General features: G+C 41.7%; 1 protein-coding gene across 21 annotated transcripts in view; it reads left to right on the top strand.

Annotated features, from left to right (window-relative positions):
* The window catches only part of casz1 (castor zinc finger 1), a 260,657-nt gene extending 250,580 nt beyond the window's left edge, over window positions 1-10,077 (top strand). For 13 of the 21 annotated variants that reach the window (XM_090184572.1, XM_090184573.1, XM_090184569.1 and 10 more), the window contains 5 exons: window positions 101-272; window positions 2,000-2,148; window positions 2,818-3,049; window positions 3,902-4,219; window positions 5,055-10,077. In XM_090184572.1, the coding sequence (XP_090040698.1) occupies window positions 101-272; window positions 2,000-2,148; window positions 2,818-3,049; window positions 3,902-4,219; window positions 5,055-6,352 (2,169 nt within the window). In that variant the 3' untranslated portion in view covers window positions 6,353-10,077. The remainder of the gene's footprint in view (window positions 1-100; window positions 273-1,999; window positions 2,149-2,817; window positions 3,050-3,901; window positions 4,220-5,054) is intronic. The other 8 variants (XM_090184582.1, XM_090184583.1, XM_090184584.1 and 5 more) reach the window with 1 other exon arrangement.
* The last annotated feature ends 13,311 nt before the right edge of the window (window positions 10,078-23,388 follow it).

Below are 23,388 nucleotides of genomic sequence, written 5' to 3'. Positions count from 1 at the left end.
CGATCTGCAGCAACTTTGGTTTAAAGTCATTGTTCTAGCCTGTTTCCCAGTCTTACATTAGGATGACCGCCCCTCTGTCTCTCTGCCTTCCTTCCTCCAGCACTGTGAGTTCAGAATGAGGGGCCATTACCACTGTCTGCGATCCGGCTGCTACTTTGTCACCAACATCACCACCAAGCTTCCCTGGCATGTCAAGAAGCATGAGAAGGCAGAGAGACGCGCCGCCAATGGCTTCAAATACTTCACCAAGAGAGAGGAGTGTGGCAGGCTAGGTAAAATTTCAATTTAAACTAGTCTCTTTTTCTCTGTCTCTTTGTCTCTCACTCTCACTCTCTCACTCCCTCTTTCTCTTTCTCATTCTCACTGCTAGGCCAGTGAGAGATGTAAGGGTTAAGGGTGTGAAATCAAGAGAGATGTAGTGATGTTTCCACATTGATTTTCTGTGGACGCTCCGAGCAGCTATTCTCTCTATACGCCTCAACTGTCACAGAGAGAGCTGCTCCCAATCCTGGCAAACACATTGTCACGCTATCACAGAGCAATTCACATGGCATAAAACAAGTCTGGCTCGTACTCAACTTTTTATGGAATGTTTTGCATAGGCACTATGAATGTGAAACCTTATTTTCCTAGTGATTACATTGTCGGCACTGTAACATCTATATTTGTTGCTTTCTTTCTCATATAACTTAAATGTTTGGCTATATGTTATACTAGACTTGAATGCATATGTATATATTTATAAGGGACAAACCCACTCAGGTTGTTTTCTTTCTTTTTTATTGTCAGAAATGAGCGATTACATACTTGTTTGTGTTTGCTGTGTACTTTTCTCAGTCTCCCCTCATCATCATTCCCAAATTATTTTAAAAGTCATGTCTTATTTCTGGCTGTTCTAAAAAGTTCTTCTGAACACAAATGAAAAAGACAAAAAAGGAATTCCTGTCCTCTATCCTGATCAGCCCCGTTGTATTGTTTTGTTTTGAAAAGGTAAAAGGGATCACTAAAGCAAGCACTCAAGTTATAAAACATTTATGGGTTTGGTGGTATCCATGGCAGCAACATTCAACTGAACACGGCCGATTAAGTTACCTGGAAGGGTCTCATAAAGGCCCTGAATGTCAGTGGCTACAGTTATTGACTCAACTTTGCATGGTTAAAGTATATGTGCAGTGTTACTGTGTACAAAAGCTATTGTTTCGTGCACCTGGTCCCATGGTTACTGACATGCTAGCACCTGCCCAGCATTTTGCTCTTTCAATTATTTCTGCCTGCTTTTATATAATGATATTTGGAGGAGCCGACGTTTCATTTGAAATCATGAAGCAATTCTAAAATGGCTCCCTAAAAGTGAGGAAAATAATAAAAGAGGAAGAATCCAACAACAACACAACAGTGCCATGGCACAAAAAATGAAAAGACAACAATGGCTCGATTTTGAAAAATGAATTTAATATGGGAATAATTGTATATTTACTTTGGTTTGCAGGGGTGTGTGCATTATTGGCCTACACTGCATAGGATAATGTATTTATGTAAATTCCTAATTGAATAAAGGATGTCACTGTAATAAAAGAGCTCCACAGGTTTAGTCCACGGCAGCCTAGACTGGCTCAGTGTGACACTGGAGTCATCTAATCTAATATGCCTCCTACATATACGGTTGTTTTTGTCCCTGCTATGTCATGATGCTGAATCTAAACCAAAGTAGAGCTTCTTAAAGACAGGATTTTACCAGGTTTTCAGAGATAGTTAGAGGACATCTTTAAATGGACACTTACACTTCACATTATACAATAACTGACATTTACAGTTGCTTTGAATTGTAGTTTGGGCGAATCTCTGAAATGTGCCAGGCAATACCAAATTCATATGTGAAAACATCACATTTCTCACGTAGCATTGAGTTAAACTCTGTGAAAACGTCATATGTAAAAAAAAATTTAAAAAGTTGATTTCTTCACCTTGTGATAGAAACCGTATCATTGTCTCTTTGCAGGCTGCAAGTACAACCAGGTGAACAGTCACTTCCACTGCATCCGCGAGAGCTGCCAGTTCTCCTTCCTGCTCAAGCACCAGATGACCTCGCACTCCCGCAAACACATGAGGAGAATGCTGGGAAAGAACTTTGACAGGGTTCCATCCCAGGTAACGAAAAGTGTGTGTGTGTGTCTGTGTGTGTGTGTGTGCGCGCGCCACATAATGTTCTGAACAGTGCAATTATTAAGACAAATATGTGGGGAGTTTCCATAGAACCATTGCCGGTGATAGTTTGCATATTGAAAGTATGCAAAAACACGCAGTTCCTCACACACCCTTTCACTGAAAAATGTGACTGTGGCAGATCATGTCATAAGGTTTTGGGTTTTATAATTTTCCATTGTGCTTCCTGATTCCTGAGTCAGATGCATGGATAATGAGTAATGAACACCTTTGGTGACACTGTGCATGTTTTATTTGTTTTAACCTTCATGTTACAGTGTATCTATGGGATTTGCCGCTAATATGCTGTCGTTCTCAAAAAAAGTATCATGGAGGTACATTTTTTCCACTGAAAGTGTCTCTAAAGAACTGTGTTTTTACATACTTGCAATATGCAAACCACCGCCAGCAATGTCATTGTTATATCAGTACTCTATGGTGATGTAGTGCCAGTATACGTATGCCTGACAGTTGGTGCCCTATGAGAGAATATCTTACATAAATGGGGAATCCCTACATTTAAATATGTCAATAAATCTAATGTTTAAAAAAGAAGAATCCTATATGAGGAACATTCCCTACAATATGTATTCCCCCCTGTGTGGTCCTCTATAGGTGGTGTCCCATGGCCAGAGGGCCGATGACATGCAGCACTTGTCGGGCATGGGCTCAGGTCTCATGGGCAGCCACCCGGGGATGACCCATGGGTTCTCCAGCATGATGGATGAGACGGATGACTACATGGACTACATGGGCGGGGGCAGCCCCCTGTGCCTTTCCTCTGAGTCCTCCAATCAGGACCGCAGTTGCAGCAGCACCCCCGTGGGCAATGAAAGCTCCCCAGCAGGTGAGTTGAGGAGCGGGGGCAGGATATAGAAGCTAGGGTTAGCCAGACTGGTTGAGGAGTGAGTATTAACATTGTGGCTATAGCAACTTGCATACAAATGCATACTGTAGAGTTGATAACAAGAAAAACAATGGATTTATGGACGGTGTTGCTTAGTGAAATGATGGCGATATTGTTTAATTTCAGTGAAAAGTAAATTGTCTATCAAGTTCTATTAAAGAAGCAAGTAAAACTTGGTTATGAAGTTAGAATGAAGTAGTGTTTTTGTATTGTAAATCCAGCGTCATTTACAGTACCATTAGAACTCACAGGACACAGCCATGTCAATTCATGTCCATATCTCATCAAAATCATAATTTCCTGATTTCGTAGTGGATTCCATTTTTACAACAAACAAAAAAATCTAACAATAGGAAGAGTGGGAAACCAATAAAAATCCATAAAGTAACTGTTCTCTTATTCGGAGGCCATTTATTTTCTATTATTCATTTACAGTAATAACTTATGGCAATGTAAGTTTGATAGTAGACTACATTTACCTTTTACCTGAAAGCTATCCCTGTGGCAACAAACTTCTCAGATTCTCTGCTTTTCAAAATCTGATCTTGCCTTCATCAAATGAGTTTCACATTTCCATTATTTTGTGTCAAATGTTATCCACCATTTTCATCATTGTTGCTTTGGCTGGTGTTTGCTTTCTTGATTCGGCTTCATTTTGTATCATTCTCTTATCTTTTCCCTTTTTCCCTTCCATCCCTGTGTGTTTGAATGGGTCTGTGTGTGTTTGCGTCTACCCGTCTGTCTGTTTCCCTTCCTGTCTTTCTACACTTCCTGGTCATCCTGTCTTTCCAGGACCAGGCTGCCCGGTCACTACTGCTCCCTCTACCCCCGCTGACACTAGCGCTCCCCAAAACGCACCTCCTCCACCACCTCCTCCTCAGCCTGGACTTCAGTCTCAGGCTCCATCTTTCCCTCCTGCCCTCCTCCGACCTCCTCTTCCCTCGCTCCCATATCTCGTCTCTCCATCCTGTCTGTCATACTCTCTGCTCAGCGCCTCTCTCGGAGCCACTCGGAGTGTTGTCATGCCAACCAACACACCAGCTTTCAGCCCCATCATTGCCACTCCGTCTCCGGTTAAAAATGACGTCCCTATAGTGCAGGATGCTGCAGGTACTTATCCCGACGCAAACCAACATTGTAGCTGTCAGTGTCAATTGGTGTAGATGTAGTCTACTTCAGTGTGTACTTGTTTGATCCAGTATGACTTCTCAAAATTGTGGGTCACCATACAAACATTATTTGGGAAAACTGTGAAAAAGTGAACATTTGGGAAAACATCTGTAAGTTAGCCTGAAAAAGTCAGGATATACGGTCTAGATGAGACATAGAAACGTCTTTATTTTCCATTTGAGCCATTCCCTTATTCTCATGGAGCTTGGTCTTACGTCTCCATTACACACAGGTTATGCACAGTGTCCCCCTTTGGTATTTACAAGGCTGTGGAAACAGCACTGTAAATTCAGCACCTGTAGTCCAAAGCCGTGGCCTTGTTTAGCTTCCATTAATGGGCAGCGCATCAGCCGCCTCTTATTTTAATCGTGCCCCCACTTTTATCGAGGCCCCTGCTTCCTGTCGAGCCGAACAGGGATCACATCATTAGCAGTGACTCCAGGGGACTCGGCAAGGTAGGCTACCCCTCGTAAACCAAAGGCAGATAAGAGGGGCCGCCAAGATCCACATCTCTGCCACTGTTTGGAGGCTGTAGACACCCAGTAAAAATGTCAAGTACCGATTAGCAGCAAAGTCAATCTATCATTTAACCCCCCCCTTCCCTTCTTCTCCTTCAATAATTTGTAAAGACAAAACAATATACAATTGGGAATGTAGGACAGCCTCTCAGAAATTCCACAAAGGAAGATCTCCCCTTGGCCCAGCTTGTTTAGTGTGCTGTACCACTAAAAGTCGATCAGTTGTGGAGTCCTAATGTTCTTTCCCCTCTCTGTAGGCAACACCATCTCCATCCCTACGGCCACCGGCGCCAAGAAACGCTTCTGGATCATCGAGGACATGTCCCCCTTCGGCAAGCGGCGTAAGACGGCTTCTGCTCGCAAAATGCTGGACGAGGGCATGATGCTGGAGGGCTTCCGCCGTTATGATCTGTACGAGGACTGCAAGGACTCCGGCTGCCAGTTCTCTCTGAAGGTGACCCACTACCACTGCACCCGCGAGAACTGCGGCTACAAGTTCTGCGGCCGCACGCACATGTACAAGCATGCGCAGCACCACGACCGCGTGGACAACCTGGTCCTGGACGACTTCAAGCGTTTCAAGTCATCGCTCAGCTGCAACTTCTCCGACTGTCAGTTCTCCGGCAACAGCACCCACTTCCACTGCCTGCGCTGCAGCTTCCGTTGCACGGACAGCACCAAGGTGACTGCCCACCGCAAACACCATGGCAAGCAAGATGTGATCAGCGCCGCTGGCTTCTGCCAGTTCAGCTCCAGCGCTGACTGCGAGGTTGTCGACTGCAAATACAAGCTCAAGTGCTCACACTTTCACTGCACCTACCCCGAGTGCAAGCACACTGTAGTCGGTATGTCCCAGATGGACTCCCACAAGCGCAAGCATGAGAAGCAGGAGCGCGGCGAGCTGCCGTCGGTGTCTCCCCGTCAGGAGGGGGCGCACCACATGACGGGAGGAGTGTCCGCAATGCCCCACGCCTCCATGGGCCTTCTTCCAGCCTCGCCCGGTGGCCTCCCAGGACTCTCCCACCACCACCATCACCACCATAACAACAACAACCATGCCCCCTCCATGCTCTACCCCCCAGCCAGCGTGGCATCTGACTACAACCACCCCTATCCAACCTCCTTGGTCAGTCTGGACAGCTCCCTCAACCTGGGCACCGACACCAGCAGCTCCCTGTTCTTCCTGAAGAACGCCGCTGGCCTGGGCCTCAATGACTCGTTGGACCTGAGCAAAAAGATGCAGCATCACCATGACCCGAGCCTGACCATGGCTGCCGGGCCCAACCCCATGCCACCGCTGGGCTTGCCCGCTCCTCAGGATGACACCACGGGAACATCGGGCGACCCCGAAGATGACCAGTCACCCGAGGAAGAGGCCAATGCAGAGGAAGATGAGGAGGATGAGGATGAGGCGGAGGAGGATCTGAACACTGACTCGTACGAAGATTCGATGCCACAGCCCGACGGCGACAACAAGGACAATGACGAGAGTTTTGACGCTTCCTTAAACCACACTGACACTTCCCAACTGGAAAAGCAAGAGGCCGACCCATGAAAGATACTCTGACACTGAAGAAGAAGTATCCTGTATACTATGAACAAACAAATTAAAGTGGCCTCATTTATCAAGGTTAGAGACACTGCAGATGACAACAAGAAGACAACAACAACAACAACAACAACAACAACAAGAAATTATGGCCCAAAATGATTTATGATGATGTTTACAAGATGACCAACAATAGAAATTAAATTATGCATAAAAAAATGAACAGAGAAACAAACCAATTAGGCCCTGTTTTACACGTGGGGCAGCAATGTAAACATTTTACTACACAGCAGTCTTTTTGTGTGCGTGCATGTTTGACTTTTAATTTATTTTACTTTTATTTTGAACCTTTTTTTGTGCGTGGAAAAAAACGATAAGAAAAAAAAATCTCTATATATAACTATATACGTAAGTGTGTGTGAACTTTTATATACAAAGGAAATTACTGGTGCAGTCTTTACATGAGCTGCAGGACCCTTGTTAACAATGAAAGGGAAAGACATCACTGTTAAATTACATTGAGGAAAAGTTCTGAAGCAGAATGTGTTTGAACATTTGATCCTATTTCTGTATTCATATTATTATTATTACTATTATTATTATTATTACTACATTAAGTGCAGGGGTCTGCATTAGTGTTTTGGCTTGTCCCCTTCTCTCTTCATCCTTTGCAAGGTTCTTTTTCGTTCTCAATGTACATTTTCAAATAGAAGTGACCAGTGACTGTGTCCTCAGTCTCAACTGCAGATGGGCATAGATCTCTGAGCGAGCATTGCTCTGTGTATGCAGCTACCTGGGAAATTATGTTAAATTCTCACCAAAATCAAGCTTGTGGACTTGCAATTGTAACCCTTACCCCCTGTCGAGGAACCTATTAAGTTTGCATTTGGATAGTGCACTTTTATATAAACGATGATAGATATTCAAACATATTTTTGTTACCATATGCATCATTGCATTACGATTGCGTTATACTTGCATAGTAAAATCAGACGGCTCGGAATATTGATTTAGAACTAGGCGAGGAACCATCATGACTAACTAGCTGGGGGTCTGAATGAACTGACCAGAGGAAAAGATGAGTCACTCAGATGCAATGAGGAATGACAGAGGTAGCGTCAGGGAGTGTTTGTTTGAAATGTACAGACAGAAAGCAAAATGTGTCAATGTTGGACATTTTGTTTTCCATTTACTATGGCTGTGGTTTAGCGCCTATTGTAACGGTTTTATTTAATATTTATGTGACCTTGCAATGAGACATTTTTAGGGTGTTCTAGCACTTTTTTAGATTTATCTTCAGAAAAAATATGGCATGCATCTTTTAACAGGGAATTTGCTTTAAGATGTCGTTTTAGTTCACTTTGCTTTGATGCACAAATAGTTGTTAAGTGTGACAAAGAACTGTTGTTCTGTGTTTTATTTAAAGTAAGGACTGATTTTATTTGCTTCTGTGATTGGAGGATTTAAATATGAAATGGGCATGCCCGAGTTATGGTGGCCTAATAACGACACTAATAAGAAGAACTGTGATTTCAATGAATTATTAAAAACATGACAATGCTCAGATACTGTAGTACTAAATTATCACACAAAACACGTTAGTCTAACCTATCTTCAGGTTTACTGGGGGGGTGAAAATTGTTATGATGAATTATTTCTTGAATATGGCTTTGGAAAAAATAATCATAATATAGGGAATTATGTGTGTAGATTGTTATCCACAAAATATTGTTTAGAGAAGAAAAAAAGGTTGTACAGTATTTTCTTCTGTAAAAAGACTATATATGAACAAAATGCTCTTTGATGAACAGCTTCCTTTAAAAATAAAACAATTAAAGGAGAAATGGATAATAAAAAGTCAAACATTGAAATAACCCCACTATAGTTTGCTTGTGTGTGTGTGACCTTTTTTTTTAATATAATTTTTCTCCCCCCCTTAGATTTCTAGAGGAAGTCAGTAAACATTGTTAGGACCCTTGCCATACTGTAGCACTGAAGGCAGTAAGGGGATTCCGTTTTTTACCTTGACATTTTCAAAGCTAATACAAAAAAAAACACTGATTTAGACCTACTAATGGATGTTTCTGGTTTATTTTAACACTTTGTTTTATTCATTTTTCTGTTTGTCATTTTTGTGTGTGCTTGTAGTTTTTCCTTAATTTGATATTTTCTTTAACATTTTACTTTGCTGTGGGCATACATGCCTCTCTCACGGACTCAAATGCAAGGCAGTGCATCACTTTTTATTTATTTGAGTTTTTCTGACAACATTTTGGGAATAGCTATTGGGCTGGAAGATATTGTGCACTTGAATACAGTTTATGTGTGTGCCTGTGTGTGTGTAAAATAGCAGGATTTGTAAAAAGTTGAAAATAAAGAAACCATAATTATTATAACGATACATATGTTCTGCTTAGTAGTGCTGTAGCCCGATGACGTCTGGGGTCATGTGTTGTGGGGGAAGTCCCAGAATACTGACACTATCAAAACCTCATGGGGAGAGAGACTAACCCATATACGGTAGCTGGAGCAAGTCATGAGGGCAGAGAACTGGTCTCTCGTTCTGTGATAATACTTAGTGTCTGGCTAGTCTCTCTCCCCCCGGATAGAGACCGCTAATAGCAGAGAGACCTGTGGAACTGCTCTGGTCGCTTAGAGCTACAAAGCCTCGCTTCATGTGACCTTTCCTCGTTCTATTCTTCCAAATGCTTTTGTCCCAGTAGACATTGAAGTAAAAGTTTGTCCCAGTAGACATTCAAGTGAAACATCTGCATCGTTGCAGATAGCAGAGAATCAACAATATTTGTTGTCAGGCCGCCCAATGAGGGCTCGCCTCTGGTCAGAGATTAACCAATCAGAACCAATACAATTCAGAGTTTGAAATGGGAATAGTCTGGGGATGAAAGGAGAAATTTGCTGGTGCCAACAAGATGGGTCTCTGTGTCTCTTCACGAAAGGAGTACACTTTTAGTTTCTGGTGTTTTTTTTTCTTTGTGAGCTTTGTGCTGTTAGGTCCCTTCCTCTCGTTCAGTGACACACAATGACCAGCGCGCCGCTCTGGTGGTGTCTGTCCTCCCTCAGCCTACAGCTGTTGCCGTCTCTCCTCCTCCTCTTCCTTGTGATGTTTCTTTAAATAAAAAACGGGTAAAGGCATCACCATCTGTCAGCCAGCTGGCATCCTGTATATAATCTACGAGAAGGAAAAAAATAAACATGAAAATTATATTACACAAAAACCAGACGGAAACAACCTCCAAATCCTACATAGACTGCTGCTGAAACGACAGATTGCTTTACCGTTTTAATTAACGGGGAAAAAGATGACATGAAAACAGAAAGAAAAACTAAATGAGATGTCTTTTCTCTGTTGCGTAATAATGTACTCAAAAAGCGGCTTGGTGGCAGACAAATAGAGAAAAGTTGTCAAATATTTTGCACTCCAGGACTAAAAGCCATCTCTAGCTCATTTTCTTTTTGGTTTTATTTCACAACCACACAGGGAGACAAATCAGACGTTTTGTATGAAAAGTAGACAGTGAAGTTAATGGAAAAGTATTTTAAATTACTTGAATTTGCTGCCCTCTGCACTGGTGTTCCTCACTGCATATTTACCACTTTGATTTAGTGCTGTTTAGTCCTTCAATGTGCTATATTCGTTTTTTTTCTTTCTGCATGTCTTATGCAAGGGTTGAGCTTTTCACTCAATAAAATAAAGATGTATTGAACAAAAATAGATCTATGGCCTGTTTCAATGTTGTCTTTTAACAGTCCAGTAAGAACATGAAACGTTATTTAATGATGACTTATAGGCTACAACGCTTGATTGCATGACATGTTTGGGCCAATGTGAGTGGAGCACATGCATGTATACACGTGTGTGCGTGCGTGCATGTGAGTGCATGTACGTGTGTGTGTCTTTGCCTCAGCTTGTCCCAGGTTGATGTGCCAAGAACAGTTTGTGCAAGGGGACAGCAGCAGTGAAGAGACGATCGGCCCTGGTAACGCACACGACAGGTGTGCAGTGCATATGTGGTCACATGATGGCTGTGAGGCAGATTAGGCCCCAAACAGATGAAGCGCTCCTTAATGGCAGCTTTTATTAAGTTCACAATGTGAGGGAGGCAGGCAGGCGGGGAGGGGGGGGGGGGGGGGGGGGGCAGAGGAAAAGCAGGTGGCCTTGTCTCTACAGCCATGGATGAAGATACATCTTTGTACAGCCAAGTCCGAAGAGGACGGCCACTACCGAAAGATTTATTGATATTTGATTGCCCTGGTCTTACTGTCTGGTTGTCCTGAGTTCAGCAGTAATGGCTGTAAAGGAACTACTGCAAATGCTCTGAGAAAAATGTCCCATCTAAGAAATATTGCACTTGCCACTGATCATATCATGTAGCCCCATGTATGATGGAACACTAGCTGCACCATACACATTCTATATAAGTCGGACAAACCATTTACGAACAAGAGAGATTACATTGTGAAAGGAGCGGCTCATTTTCTTTCTCCACCCACCCTATCTTCTTGTTGCTTCTCTTTTAATCCACTGCCCTTTGCGTTCATTTATCTATTTTGGCACGTGTATGGGGTTATTTTCGAGTACCTCTGGTCATGGGGTAAAAAAGGCTTGGTGTGCATTCCAAATGCACCCTATTCCCTATATAGTGCACTACTTTGGGCCCTGGTCAACAGTAGTGCACTTTATAGGGAATAGGGTGCCATTTGGGACATAGCCTCTGAGGAAGGCTGCTTTGCCATTGGTAGCAGCTGTTGCTATTGAGAGACCCCAGAGGAAATAGAGAATTGGACACACATTCAGCCAATTTAACATTAACTAGACCTTATTGGAGGCTGGAACACATGGCAGAACCATGCAGCGCTACCGTATGGGGTTCTGTTTATATATGCTCTTACTCTCCCTTAAGGAGTATTACGGGGTTGTGTGATGGCATTTAAAGATGAAAAAGAGATGTTGGAAAAGTGCACTTATAAGGTCACTAAGATCGACTAACAGGCAAAAGCAGACGGAATGTGTAAATGTGTAAAATAGAATCACAAATGTATATCTAAGACAAAGGTACACAAAAGAAACAGTTCAATTGTCAATCTGCATTTATTAATATATTTTCTCCTCGCTTGTGTATCCTTTTGACCTTCTCTTATTGAATCACATATAAGGGACTTGAAAGTAACCAAAATAACTTTGACTGCATGAACCTTGGAGTCTTATATGGAAGAATAAAAACTTTGAGCAGTTTTAAGATGAGATCATTTAAAATATCAAACACTGTTGTTTTACACTGATCTTAAAAGAGATTTCCCATCCGCTATTTGACATTTTTTCCACTGTTCAATCAAACCACAACATTAAATACTGTTTTTAAGGTTCCGTCTTAGCAACCATTGCTCAGAGGGATCGTGACTTTAAGATTCAGTATGATTTCATCCTGTAGCTTTAAAATAGATACAGTATATAATTATTTATTACAGTATGTATTATTACACATTTCTGGAAGTGTACAGTACATATGACATGTTATGTCCACAAGTTTTTAGGCTTATGCACAGTATATGTACTGCATTTAGAGCTGATGCTTTCTTCATTTTTTTTTTGACAGACCTGAGTTTTTACAAGTTTCAGGTTGGGTAACATTTCTTTTCAGTAACATGACACATTCTCTGGGAGTGGTGAATCTATAAATATTTGCCTTTCAATGTATTGTTCTTTTCAGACCTCAAGATAACAAGACATTCTTTTCTCAGCTCAACTAGAATATTCTTTCAGTTCCAACACCTGCATGTGTACTTATTTCCTTGAAAAACTGGAAAGAAATCTGTTAAGCGGAATGAGAGAAACATCAGAAAATCTACCAAAGTGTTTACTTTTTTTCTTGAAATGAGAAACAGGACAGAACCCTTCACTAAAAAAAGCAAGAATACTTGTGTGTTCCGTCATTTGGGTCGTTCCATGAAATGAGTTCCTTTTGCGTCCCTTTGATATTTTAAGTAGAAATTCCTTACAAATATAGCATTTTAAAAGCCTGTTATATTAAATGAAGTGCACTTTAATATTGACCACATGGATAATTCAATAAATCAGATTTAAAAATATATATAAATAAAGACTTGCTTAAGTAGGAATATTCAGCATTTTGACATGTCTCTCCGTCAACCCTGTGTCACTTCTAGGAACATTTCAATCCACTTATCCCAAAATGTCTCATTGCTGCTTTGACAGTCATTTCTGAAGATTATTATTTATTTTCATGTGATTAGTGATGCATTTTCATCTGTCCCTCATTTGAAGGTAAACCCTGTTATGCAAACAGTTAACCACTTTGAAATAATGTACCATTCTACCAAGTTAAATGATTCACAGCAGGTGACATCGTTTGGGTCTTCTGAACAGCATGGTGGAAAAGAGAGGAAGTCTTCTCTCTCTTTGGTCTATTTATAAAAGAATGTATCTTTGACTGAGGTGGTTGAGCTCAACACGTCAACCCTGTTCGCTTAATTAATGTTAGGACTTTAATCATATGTGGAAAATGTGTATAATTTCATGAACACCATGTGGTCCCATGATTTTCATCACATGAGGAGTAGTGGACGATCTTCACCTAAAACCTCAACCCTGTTATCGTCAACCCTGTTAGAGGCCCAATGGTAACTTATCAGTTTGATGTGAGTTTATTTGTACAAGGCATACTTAAACAATGAGAAAATGTTGGATTTATATCAAACAGGCTTTTAATTAATAGTCAGAAAGCTACATACGTATCAGTGACAGGGTTGACAGACAGTGTGGTAAAAGTGAAGCTAAAATGCTCTTAGTTCATAGGATTTTAATGCCTCAGATGGGAAAAGGTGTTTTTTTTCCGTAAGTTAAACATATCCTCCGTGCAATTGAATGTTGAAAGAGAAATATTTGTAAGTTAATTTCTTAAATGTTTTCATGTCCAAAAGGCACCCATTTTGTGGAATGACCCATAGACTGTATGTTTGAAAAACAGCATTACGTCTTATGAGAGACCTGTGTAGGTTGTTCATAACTAAATATTTAATTCCGACATCGATTGAATGTCCTTCTGCATCATGTCACTGCAGCAGATGAGAATGTACATTTGATGATTCAGAAAAAAAGCGAGGCCATTTATCGATATGAGCAAAATATATTGTAAAAATGGATTATTCTTGCTGTTAACTTACACTATTATGTTAAAGAGCATACATGACTGTTCTTGTAGGTACAAAACCCTCTCGCAGGCTCGCAATTCAGAATACTTAACTGCCTGCTAATGGGCCATCAACTGGATTCCCATTGTATTCAAACAGGTTGGGTAGGTTCTCAGAATAATCATACTTGGCCCAATGGGCAAATCAGCAAGCAGTTCACAAAGCAGTGGCAAAGAAAAGGAAACCATCACACAGTTGCAGTGTTATTCATAACATCAATATGATATAGATATTGGTTCCAAAAACTACAGTGCCTTCAGAAAGCATTGACACTCCTTTTTCCACATTTTGTTGTGTTACAGCCTGAATTTAAAATGGATTGAGATTTTGTGTCACTGATCTACACACAATAGCCCATAATGTCAAAGTGGAATGATATTCAAAACATCATTATTTATTTATTTTTTTTTACAAATGTATTAAAAATGAAAAGCTGAAATGTCTTGAGTCAATAAGTATTGTTATGGCAAGCCTAAATAAGTTCAGAAGTAAAAATTTGTTTAACAGGTCACATAAGTTGAGGGGTGTTATGTTGCAGTGGGAGTTTTTTTATTTGGTCAACAAGCAGTTGTCCGCATCTGTCAAACACAAACACAATCCAATGGAAAGATTAGTGTAGAGGCCCTATAAACAGCATTTGAAAAATGAGACGCCTGTCAACTCCGTTACATAAATGTTTACCAAGGAATACCAAACATTGTGTTCTATTTGTTTTAGTTAGCCCGAAGTTTGCACCTCACCGTAAATTAGTTTTACCCAGTGTTCAACAGGACTTTACAAAGAGAACAAACAACTAGCATCGAACAGCAATGAGAAACAAGCACATAAAATGGTTAATCCTCTGTGGCGAGGAGCCAAGGAGCCATTAAGTTTCAAGTAGTTTGCTTAAAAAATCTGACGGGAGGTCTCCAGAGCGGAAAGGAGAGTGTTTCATCACTTTATAACTCTGTCCAAAAAGGAGAGAGCTAGGAGCAACAATCAAATGCCCAGAGCTAGCAAGCAAAGAGCCAGAGCCATTCGCATTCAGCTTGAGCCGCCACAGCGCACCACTCACTGACGAGAGAGAGAGGCCCGGTTTCTTGGCAAAGGAAGAAGTTCTTAAGTGCTAAGCTGTAAATTTGCTTAATTTGACGTGAGTCCGAGGGGAATGGGATCGTTTTCTTTCAGGGAAAAACCCTGGCAGATTGGCTGACAATGAGCTGCAATGGTCCAACATGGTGTATTGCTGTGTGATGATGGGAAGAAAGCAGGACTGGCAGCATTTGACAGGGCAGTAAAAGACTTCGACCCTGGCACCAGCCTCTTATGACTCACTGGGACATGGATACTGTAAAAAACTGATCTGGCTAATTCCATAGTAAACAAACCTGACTATTTACTTCGAGTGGCTTCTTTTTGTAAAAACATTTCAAAATACTGCCATATCCATCATAACATGCCATGACAGTTTACACCGATATAGTTTTTACTACATACTGACAGCCTATTCTTAAATGATTTGTGGGCATCGATCGAATTTCAACTTAAAAAATGTGATATTTTTCTTCTAAGCCACTTTTCTCTTTGTCCTTGCCCAATATGAATCCTAAAACAGCGACCCATGACAAGAACCTTTAAAAATACGGGTTTCAGTGACAGCTGTGTCCTTCATAAAAAAGTAGATGGACAACAGGTGAGCATGATGTGTGTGCTAATCTTCTACATTATGGCTGTTGATAACACTCTGCGTCCAGCAGCTCAGTTATTAAAACGCTGTAATTTAATACGGAATACATCAGCAATGTGACATTTGTATCATGGAAGAAGGAAAGGTTTCAAAGATTGGACTGACGCTAATAATAGAAAATGTCTATCATTGACTTTGGTTTCTGTTACCAAAGGAATTTTGCGAGTACCACGCTCCTTCCAAAGTCAGACGTTGGGCATCCAGTGAGGGATTGTGGGATTCTTTTTTTCACTTGCTCTGCCTCTCTCTGAGGGCTCAAAAATGAGGATTGTATTTCGCAGTGACAATCCATGCCAATTCTGTAGGACAAGGTCGTCAAATCTACATCCCTCCCCCTTTTCCCAGAGACCACCCTTCTCTACCCATCAGCGCTTTGAGAGGAGTTCAGGAAAACGTGGCATCCAAAACAACAAATGATTCAACAGTTATGATTAGGAAGACACTACTGTACAGTATATCAAGAAGTTAGCATCAGCAAGCTACATTTATTTACTACATGCCTACTACATTTAGAATACATTATTAGGGATCAGGTGCAATATAACCAGAACAAGTTGTTGAATCCTGATGACATTTGGAATGATGAGTGGTGTTACTCATATCCTGAATAACCATATATGACTATGGGTGTATTTATTGGAAGCAGTAGTTTGAGTGTGTTGCTCAGGTTGTTGTAGTGCTTTATTGCCTCTATGCAGAACATAGTCTCAAGGGGAACGTCACAACTACTGTGCATTGTGTGAAGAGGAGAGTCGTAAAGAGGGAGTATCTACTCCATTTTAATTTCCTCTTGTTCCCTTCCTTTTTATTTTTTTCCATCCCTGCCTCCCTCCCTCCCCTCGCTCCTGCCTGGCTGCAGTCAGGCCCTGTGATTAGTGTAATTTGCAAAAACGTTGGCGAGCGCCGCACCTGTTGCCCCTGCACTGCCTGCAGCCCTGGGTCCTCGACAGACTGACAAGCACACCCCTGGATAATCCATTCTTCTCTCCACCAGTGCAGGACAACGGCAATTTTTCTCCCCCCTCTCCTTCGTCTCAACCTCGTGTTCTCATATCTGCCACACTCCTGATGCCTCATTACTGGGCCATTCATAAATATCGCCGGCAGTATCCCCTACTTCCAGGGGCTTTCGGTGCTTGAAAGATTTATCGGCCTCTTTTACAGCACCGCTATTGTTTTTCCTAACACTTTCCTCTTTCTGTCGCTCTCCACTGCAGACACCTTCACTTACCTGCCAATAAAGCGACAAAAGCTTTCCACCTGGTTCACATACAGGGGCCCCGTAGCTCCCCCACATGACAACCCTAGCGGTATATGGTGTGTTCCATTTGGATTTGACACGGTGCCAGGAGGAAAATCAAGTGACACGGGCCACACAGGAGGGGAGAAATGTGATCCCACTCCATTGTGGAGAGTTTATATAACGAGTGATGACAAAGTACTTTATGACTTTGCAGTGTTTGTCGGGCTCCGACTGTGATAGAGGCCTTATACAAGCAGGCCCCCGGTGACCTTGACTTATCAAGCGTTCTCATTTTGATCAGAAAGAAGCCTGTGTTCAGCTGCTGTTGAGGATTGTTGTGCTGCTTTTAGAGAGACAGTGATGGCTACAGTACGATGGACTTTTGGAGGTTACCGGGTTCTCCCCACCCTTCCACTTTGAAATACTATTGACTAGGAGCATGTCTGTCTGAGCAGGTAGAAGCTTTTGGATTGCTTCAATGATTTCAGGGGCTATGCCAAATTTACTTAGATATAGGACGCTCCCATGTGTCTCAACAGCCTATGCTGGGAAAGTGGCATGCAAATGGTACAGTACCTGCTTATATAAATAAAATAGTTAAAATACACGAAATTCAAGTGCACTCCATACTGTTATTTCAATCTTCAGAGGCATATATCCCCGTGATATTCAATAAATTATAGGATTTTGTCATATTTTTGACTGTGTACGGTACCTGCTTATATCTATTCTTTCCATTATACTGCTTTTTTAAACATACGCACCTGTGACTAACATTTTGCATTAGGTAGTCAAAAATAACTATTTATTTAACAAAATTGTAACATTCTGTCATAAATAGTGGATGTTCAACTTCATAACAAACATGTTTTCCCATACATTTTTTGGGGTTGATGATTTAATCTTAAATCAGCCATTACTCCCCTTGTGACATGTGGAATGGAAAAGTGTGCAACAGGGAGGTGAAATAGAATGCAAGCCTAATAAAAATATTTGAACTTGATTAAACATTTCTAGCCCATCTATGGGTCACAGGGTTGACGTGTTACGCCCGACGTACTTTGTTTTCCACCACAAAACACCAGTTAAATGGCCAAAAAGAGAAGGGCCATGATTCAATACGGTTGCTGAAGATTTGTGTTGTAGTGTGGTTGACATTTAAAGGTAATATCTGATTTATTCAACATCTGCAGCGTTTACTTTGAATGTGATCTCTGCGACTGCGGTTACATTGCCTTTAATGGTGCATAGTCAAAAAGGGGGGATCGTATTGAATCGCGGCCAAGAACCAGCTCACCGGCTTTTACACTACAGATGTAGAATCTTAATTTGATCACCCTGTTGCAGGAGACCTTTCCTGCAATGCAGGACATTTAAAACATGTAGTGTATTTGAGGTTTTTCAAAGGCATCTTAAATGTGAAATGTCAGACTTGATTTCCTCTTGTGTCAACCCACATAATGTATAATCCACATTTTCTGTTGCTGCAGGATTATTTTCCTGCTGTAGAAAACTGGCTCAAATGAAGATCCTACATTTGTATGATTTGACTATTAGATGTTTGTTTATTTAGATTTTAAGGAATAGCTTTACCATATTAAAACAATAGTTCAGTTCACATTACAGGGTTGACCTTAAGCCTGAGGGACAAATGTAAATGAATCACTAATCACATTAAAAAAGTAACAGTAATCTTCTGAAATTACTTTCCCAAAGCAACAAAATAACTAGGGCTTTATGATGATGGTGAAAACTTGGTAAAATATAGGTTAAGTGGGGCTAAAATCATCCCAAAAGTCAAACAAACATGATGTGGGATATTCCAAAATGTAGATTTTGCGGAGAAAACAAATATTTATTTTATTGAAGATACACTGCTATTGGAATTCTTAACATGATTTTGTTCAGTTAGAGTGTAGATGTACAGGAACTGCCAAAATAATGGAAACACTTGAGCAAATGAGGGATACCTAGTATATTGAAAGCAGGTGCTTCCACACAGGCATTTTTCATTAGTTAATTTAGCAATTAACATCCAATCATGCTTAGGGTCATGTATAAAAATGCCGGGCAGGCCATTATTATGTCTACCGTGGCTATGCCCCCATAGGATGACATTGCCCCCATCCACAGGGCATGAGTGGTCACTGAATGGTTTGATGAGCATTAAAGCGATGTAAACAATATGCCATGGCCGTCTCAGTCACCAGATCTCAACCCAATTGAACACATATGGGAGATTCTGGAGTGGCGCCTGAGACAGCATTTAATAACACTATTTGGATAGTACATCTGTAGATGCTCTACAGAACATCAGCAACATTTCATCTAACTATCTACTAACCCTAACCTTAACCTAAACTTAACCTTTGTAAGCAGTTGCTTATCAACAGAATGTTTCTTGATAGTATGAACCTCTGTAGAGCATATGGACTATCCAAATAAAGTGTGAGGCAACAGGGTAGAGTTCCAGAAACGTGTAGAATCTACACTGAGTGTACAAAACATTAGGAACACCTTCCTAATATTGAGAATGACCCTATTAATAAGGACTATAAAAGAGTGCAGACCTTGTTTCTAAAGTTATTCTTCCCCAGAGAAAGCAGCATAGTGAATGATCTCATATTTTAAATAATAGCCTCAGTGTGCCCTTCAGATTACGATACAATCTACCCAAACACGGATTTCCCGGGTGTAAGAGGATTTTTCGAGAGGAGAGAGAAGCCCCCCGGTGATGAGAAGGGCCTAGATCCACATAAGTGTGAACATCAAAGAGTTCCAATTCCACCCTCTTGATGCTGCGATCCACATACATCTTATCTCAGAGGGAAGAGGAAGAGTGTTCCACCATCACACCATTGGTCTGCATTGTCTGTGACCTTTCCAATGCAAAGTGTTTTAGGCCACTTCACTTGCACTGGTTTGTATTCATTAGACCATACCTTAGCAAAAAGTATTGCAACGGAAAATGAAAAAGAGCTGTTATGTTTCTTAACTTCGACAAAGTTCAGTTTTCTTCCATTTGGTGCCTAATGAACACAGTCCTGCTGCTGTGGTAGATACTTCAAATTAGTGGATTCAGCTATTTCAGACACACCCGTTGCTGACAGGTGTAAAAAAAAAAATTTAGCACACCGCCATGCAATCTCCATAGACAAACACTGGCAGTGGAATGGCCTTAATGAAGAGCTCAATTACTTTCAAAGTGCCAATGACATTGGATGCCACCTTTCCAACAAGTCAGTTCGTCAAATCTCTGCCCTGCTAGAGCTGCCCGGTCAACTGTAAGTGCTGTTATTGTGAAGTGGAAATGTCTAGGCGCAACAACGGCTCAGCCGCAAAGTGGTAGGCCACACCTCACAGAACGGGACCGCCGAGTGCTGAAGCGCGTAGCGTGTAAAAATCGTCTGTCCTCGGGTTGCAACACTCACTACCGAGTTCCAGGAAGCAACGTCAGCACACTAACTGTTCATCGGGAGCTTCATGAAATGGGTTTCCATGGCCGAGCAACTGCACACAACCCTAGGGGGGCGGCAGGGTAGCCTAGTGGTTAGTGCGTTGGACTAGTAACCCGAAAGGTTGCATGTTCAAATCCCAGAGCTGACAAGGTACAAATCTGTCGCTCTGCCCCTTAACAGGCAGTTAACCCACTGTTCCTAGGCCGTCATTCTTAACTGACTTGCCTAGTTAAATAAAGGTAAAAAAAAAAATTCAAAGATCACCGTGCGCAATGCCAAGCGTCGGCTAGAGTGGTGTAAATTTTGCCGCCATTGGACTCGAGTAGTGGAAATGCGTTCTCTGGAGTGATAAATCATGCTTCACCATCTGGCAGTCTGACGGACCAATCTGGTTTTGGCGGATGCCAGGAGAACGCTACCTGTTCATAGTGCCAACTGTAAAGTTTGGTGGAGGAGGAATATTTAATGGTTCAGGCTGCTTAGTTCCAATGAAGGGAAATATTAATGCCACAGCATACAATGACATTCTAGACAATTCTGTGCTTCCAACTTTGGGATGAATTGGAATGCTGACTGCGAGCCAGGCCTAATCGTCCAACCTCAGTAATGCTCGTGGCTGAATGGAAGCAAGTCCCAGCAGTAATGTTCCAAAATCTAGTGGAAAGCCTTCCCAGAAGAGTGGAGGCTGTTATAGCAGCGAAGATGGGACCAACTCCATAGTAATACCCATGATTTTGGTATGAGATGCTCGACATTCAGGTGTCCACATACTTTTGGTCATGTAGTGTATGTATAGTAGCCAGAAGTGGATGGTGACAAGCCTTCTTCCAGGCTGATGTTGCCCATGGCCTCAGATCAGTTCAGCCAATCGAATCCTATCCTCAAGTCAGTAGGATTAGAAAACAGACCTAATCCTGAATCAGTCATTAGAGACAGTCATCCACCAGCACTTCAGCAAAGAGCCTCCACAAGCAGCATTCGTGTGTGTGTGTGTCTGACAGTGCGTGTGTGTGTGGCAGGCAGCACCACAGTAGCCCCATCACAGACCAGGCTGGTAAGGGCTAACAACCCTCGCATTGATCCGAGGAGACACTCAGCCCTCTAACCTGCTGAACAATGGAGTTCAGAGGCGCGTCGATACACTATCCTATTGAGTGCTCTCCGTTTAGCAGCAAGATTGATGAGGTTAAGTCTTCTAACCGGGTGCCAACCAGTGTCAAAACCAAGGTGCTGCTTGGACAACAAATTCGGAATTCCTAAATCTGGAATGCTAATGTGGCTGTTTGTTTGGGGATTCTAGACCCCTCACAGTTGTTCGCGTTATTTGGTGCTGGCAATTAACTCGTTTTGAAATTAGATGCAAACTGGGGTTGAGTGTGGCGACTGACGGACGGGCCAATGTCCCCTTCAGATGGAGATGAGAAATGAAGATTAGGATAGATGAGGGTTATGTCCCAAATGGTACCCTATTCCCTACAGAGCCTATGGGTCTTGGCCAAAAGTAGTGCACTATGTAGGGAATTGGGTGTCATTTGGGACGCACACAAGGATAGACGAGGGCTTTCTGGGCCAGGAATGCAATGCAGGTCCCATAAGACACTAAATGACGTACAAGCGCATTTATTACAGTAGGCCTCTATAAATCTAAGGTTGGCCTGAACTCCAGGGAGAGGTTAATGGATTACAAAGGGATGCCGTATCGAGCCACCAAGAAGTTTCACCTCATCAATATGTGAAAAGCTATTGATCATTCAGACCTTGACAAATGAAATTCATAAACTTGATAATGCACTGGAATATTCGTATCACCTGAGGAATGGGTATTTTTTTTAATAACGTTTTGTTGTTGTTGGGAGAGTCAGTATATTAATAATTCTGGAGATCAAATAGAAAATACTGATTAGGAATGATATATTTTATGTGCTGCATTGTAAACAGAGTAAAACACCACTCAGCATGGCCATGATTCAATCCAAGGCGCAGCGCACCAGACAGCTGACAATACGCCTTTTAAAGGCATTTTCCCTGACTTTCGCAGAGACTGCATTCACGGTAGTCTGCGCATTTTGTCTCGAGCGTAAATTACTTTTAAAAGTCTGTTATAGTGTGCTGCTCTATGAAACCTGAAACACACAGCAAGGTCTTTTCAATACTGGGACCACTGTATATACTCTTACCACTGCTACACAATAAAAATAGACCTTTACATTTAGAAAATCCCACCAAGCCTAGAGGAACTGAACGCATCGATATGACTCAGAAACATTTATTCCAGTGCTAAAATTGACTGAAACATGTAAGTAGGATATTTTGGTCAGAGGCAGTATCTTCTAAAACGGAGGTCGTCACCATTTATAATTGGGTTGGGTTTGAATTACAACCTTGCCCACTAACATGAGATGAAACAGCTGCACTGATTGTGCCCTTTCCAATTGTAGCTTCCAGACAGTAAAACAGACCTGCCCACTGCGCAGCGGACTAGTTTACATAAGACAACACCTCGCCAATATTATGTTGAAAGAACTCTTGGCCCTTAAGCCCTTTATGGAGGGCCCACTTGCTGATGTGTTGGATAGGGATCACTCCAGTCTGCCATTGTTTTGGGTAAAATGAGAATTGAGACTATGCACACCTGCATCCCAACTGCCACTTGTCAATATTCCAGAATTCTAAACCCATTCGCAAGTGACTTGTGTCCCTCCGCTACCTGTTTTGTAACATTATTCGCTATGAAACACTGCCAGACAGAAGTACACTCTGGTAATAGAGAAAGTTGTAAAAAAACTAAATGGAACCGAAACTCGCCAGTGACTTGATAAACTGATTTAGCTTACGTGGTCTGCCTGCTCAATGTGCCTGCTAGCTACTACTAGCTAACTTCATTGACAAACACAGAGATGGAACTTAGCTAGCCATCTAGTGATAAACAGCATGTAGCAGCTTGTGCTTTATTTACAATAGTTTGACAGCTTGCTGATGATGAAGTTGTACACAGGTTCTCAAAATCAGTCCTGAGCACAGCCAGAACCACCTGACTCGATACTGTCTGCAGTGCACTAATCTCGGTTAACCCAGAACTAAAGTCTTGCGTAATTTGTCAGATGCTCAATTGAGTTCTGGGTCCATACAAGTTAAGATAATAGATAGAACGCGGATTGGAAATGGAACGAAGAGTTCTACCCTCTCTCTTTGCAAGTTAAGTCTATGGGTCAAATGTTCACTCACCTTTCGAAATTCGAAAGATTCTAACAACTGCGAAATCGTGATTTGTCCAAAGCACTGGAACTAATCCTGCTCGTTATCTCATGCATCATTTAATTACAGATTTCTTGATTATCTTAATTCTGACTATTTTGAGGAAGTGGTAGTGGCTATGTTGTTGCTA

Source organism: Oncorhynchus mykiss, chromosome 9, assembly GCF_057628025.1.
Source record: "Oncorhynchus mykiss isolate SJ-2025 chromosome 9, ASM5762802v1, whole genome shotgun sequence".
NCBI lineage: Eukaryota > Metazoa > Chordata > Actinopteri > Salmoniformes > Salmonidae > Oncorhynchus > Oncorhynchus mykiss.
This window is presented reverse-complemented; position numbering and strand designations above follow the sequence as displayed.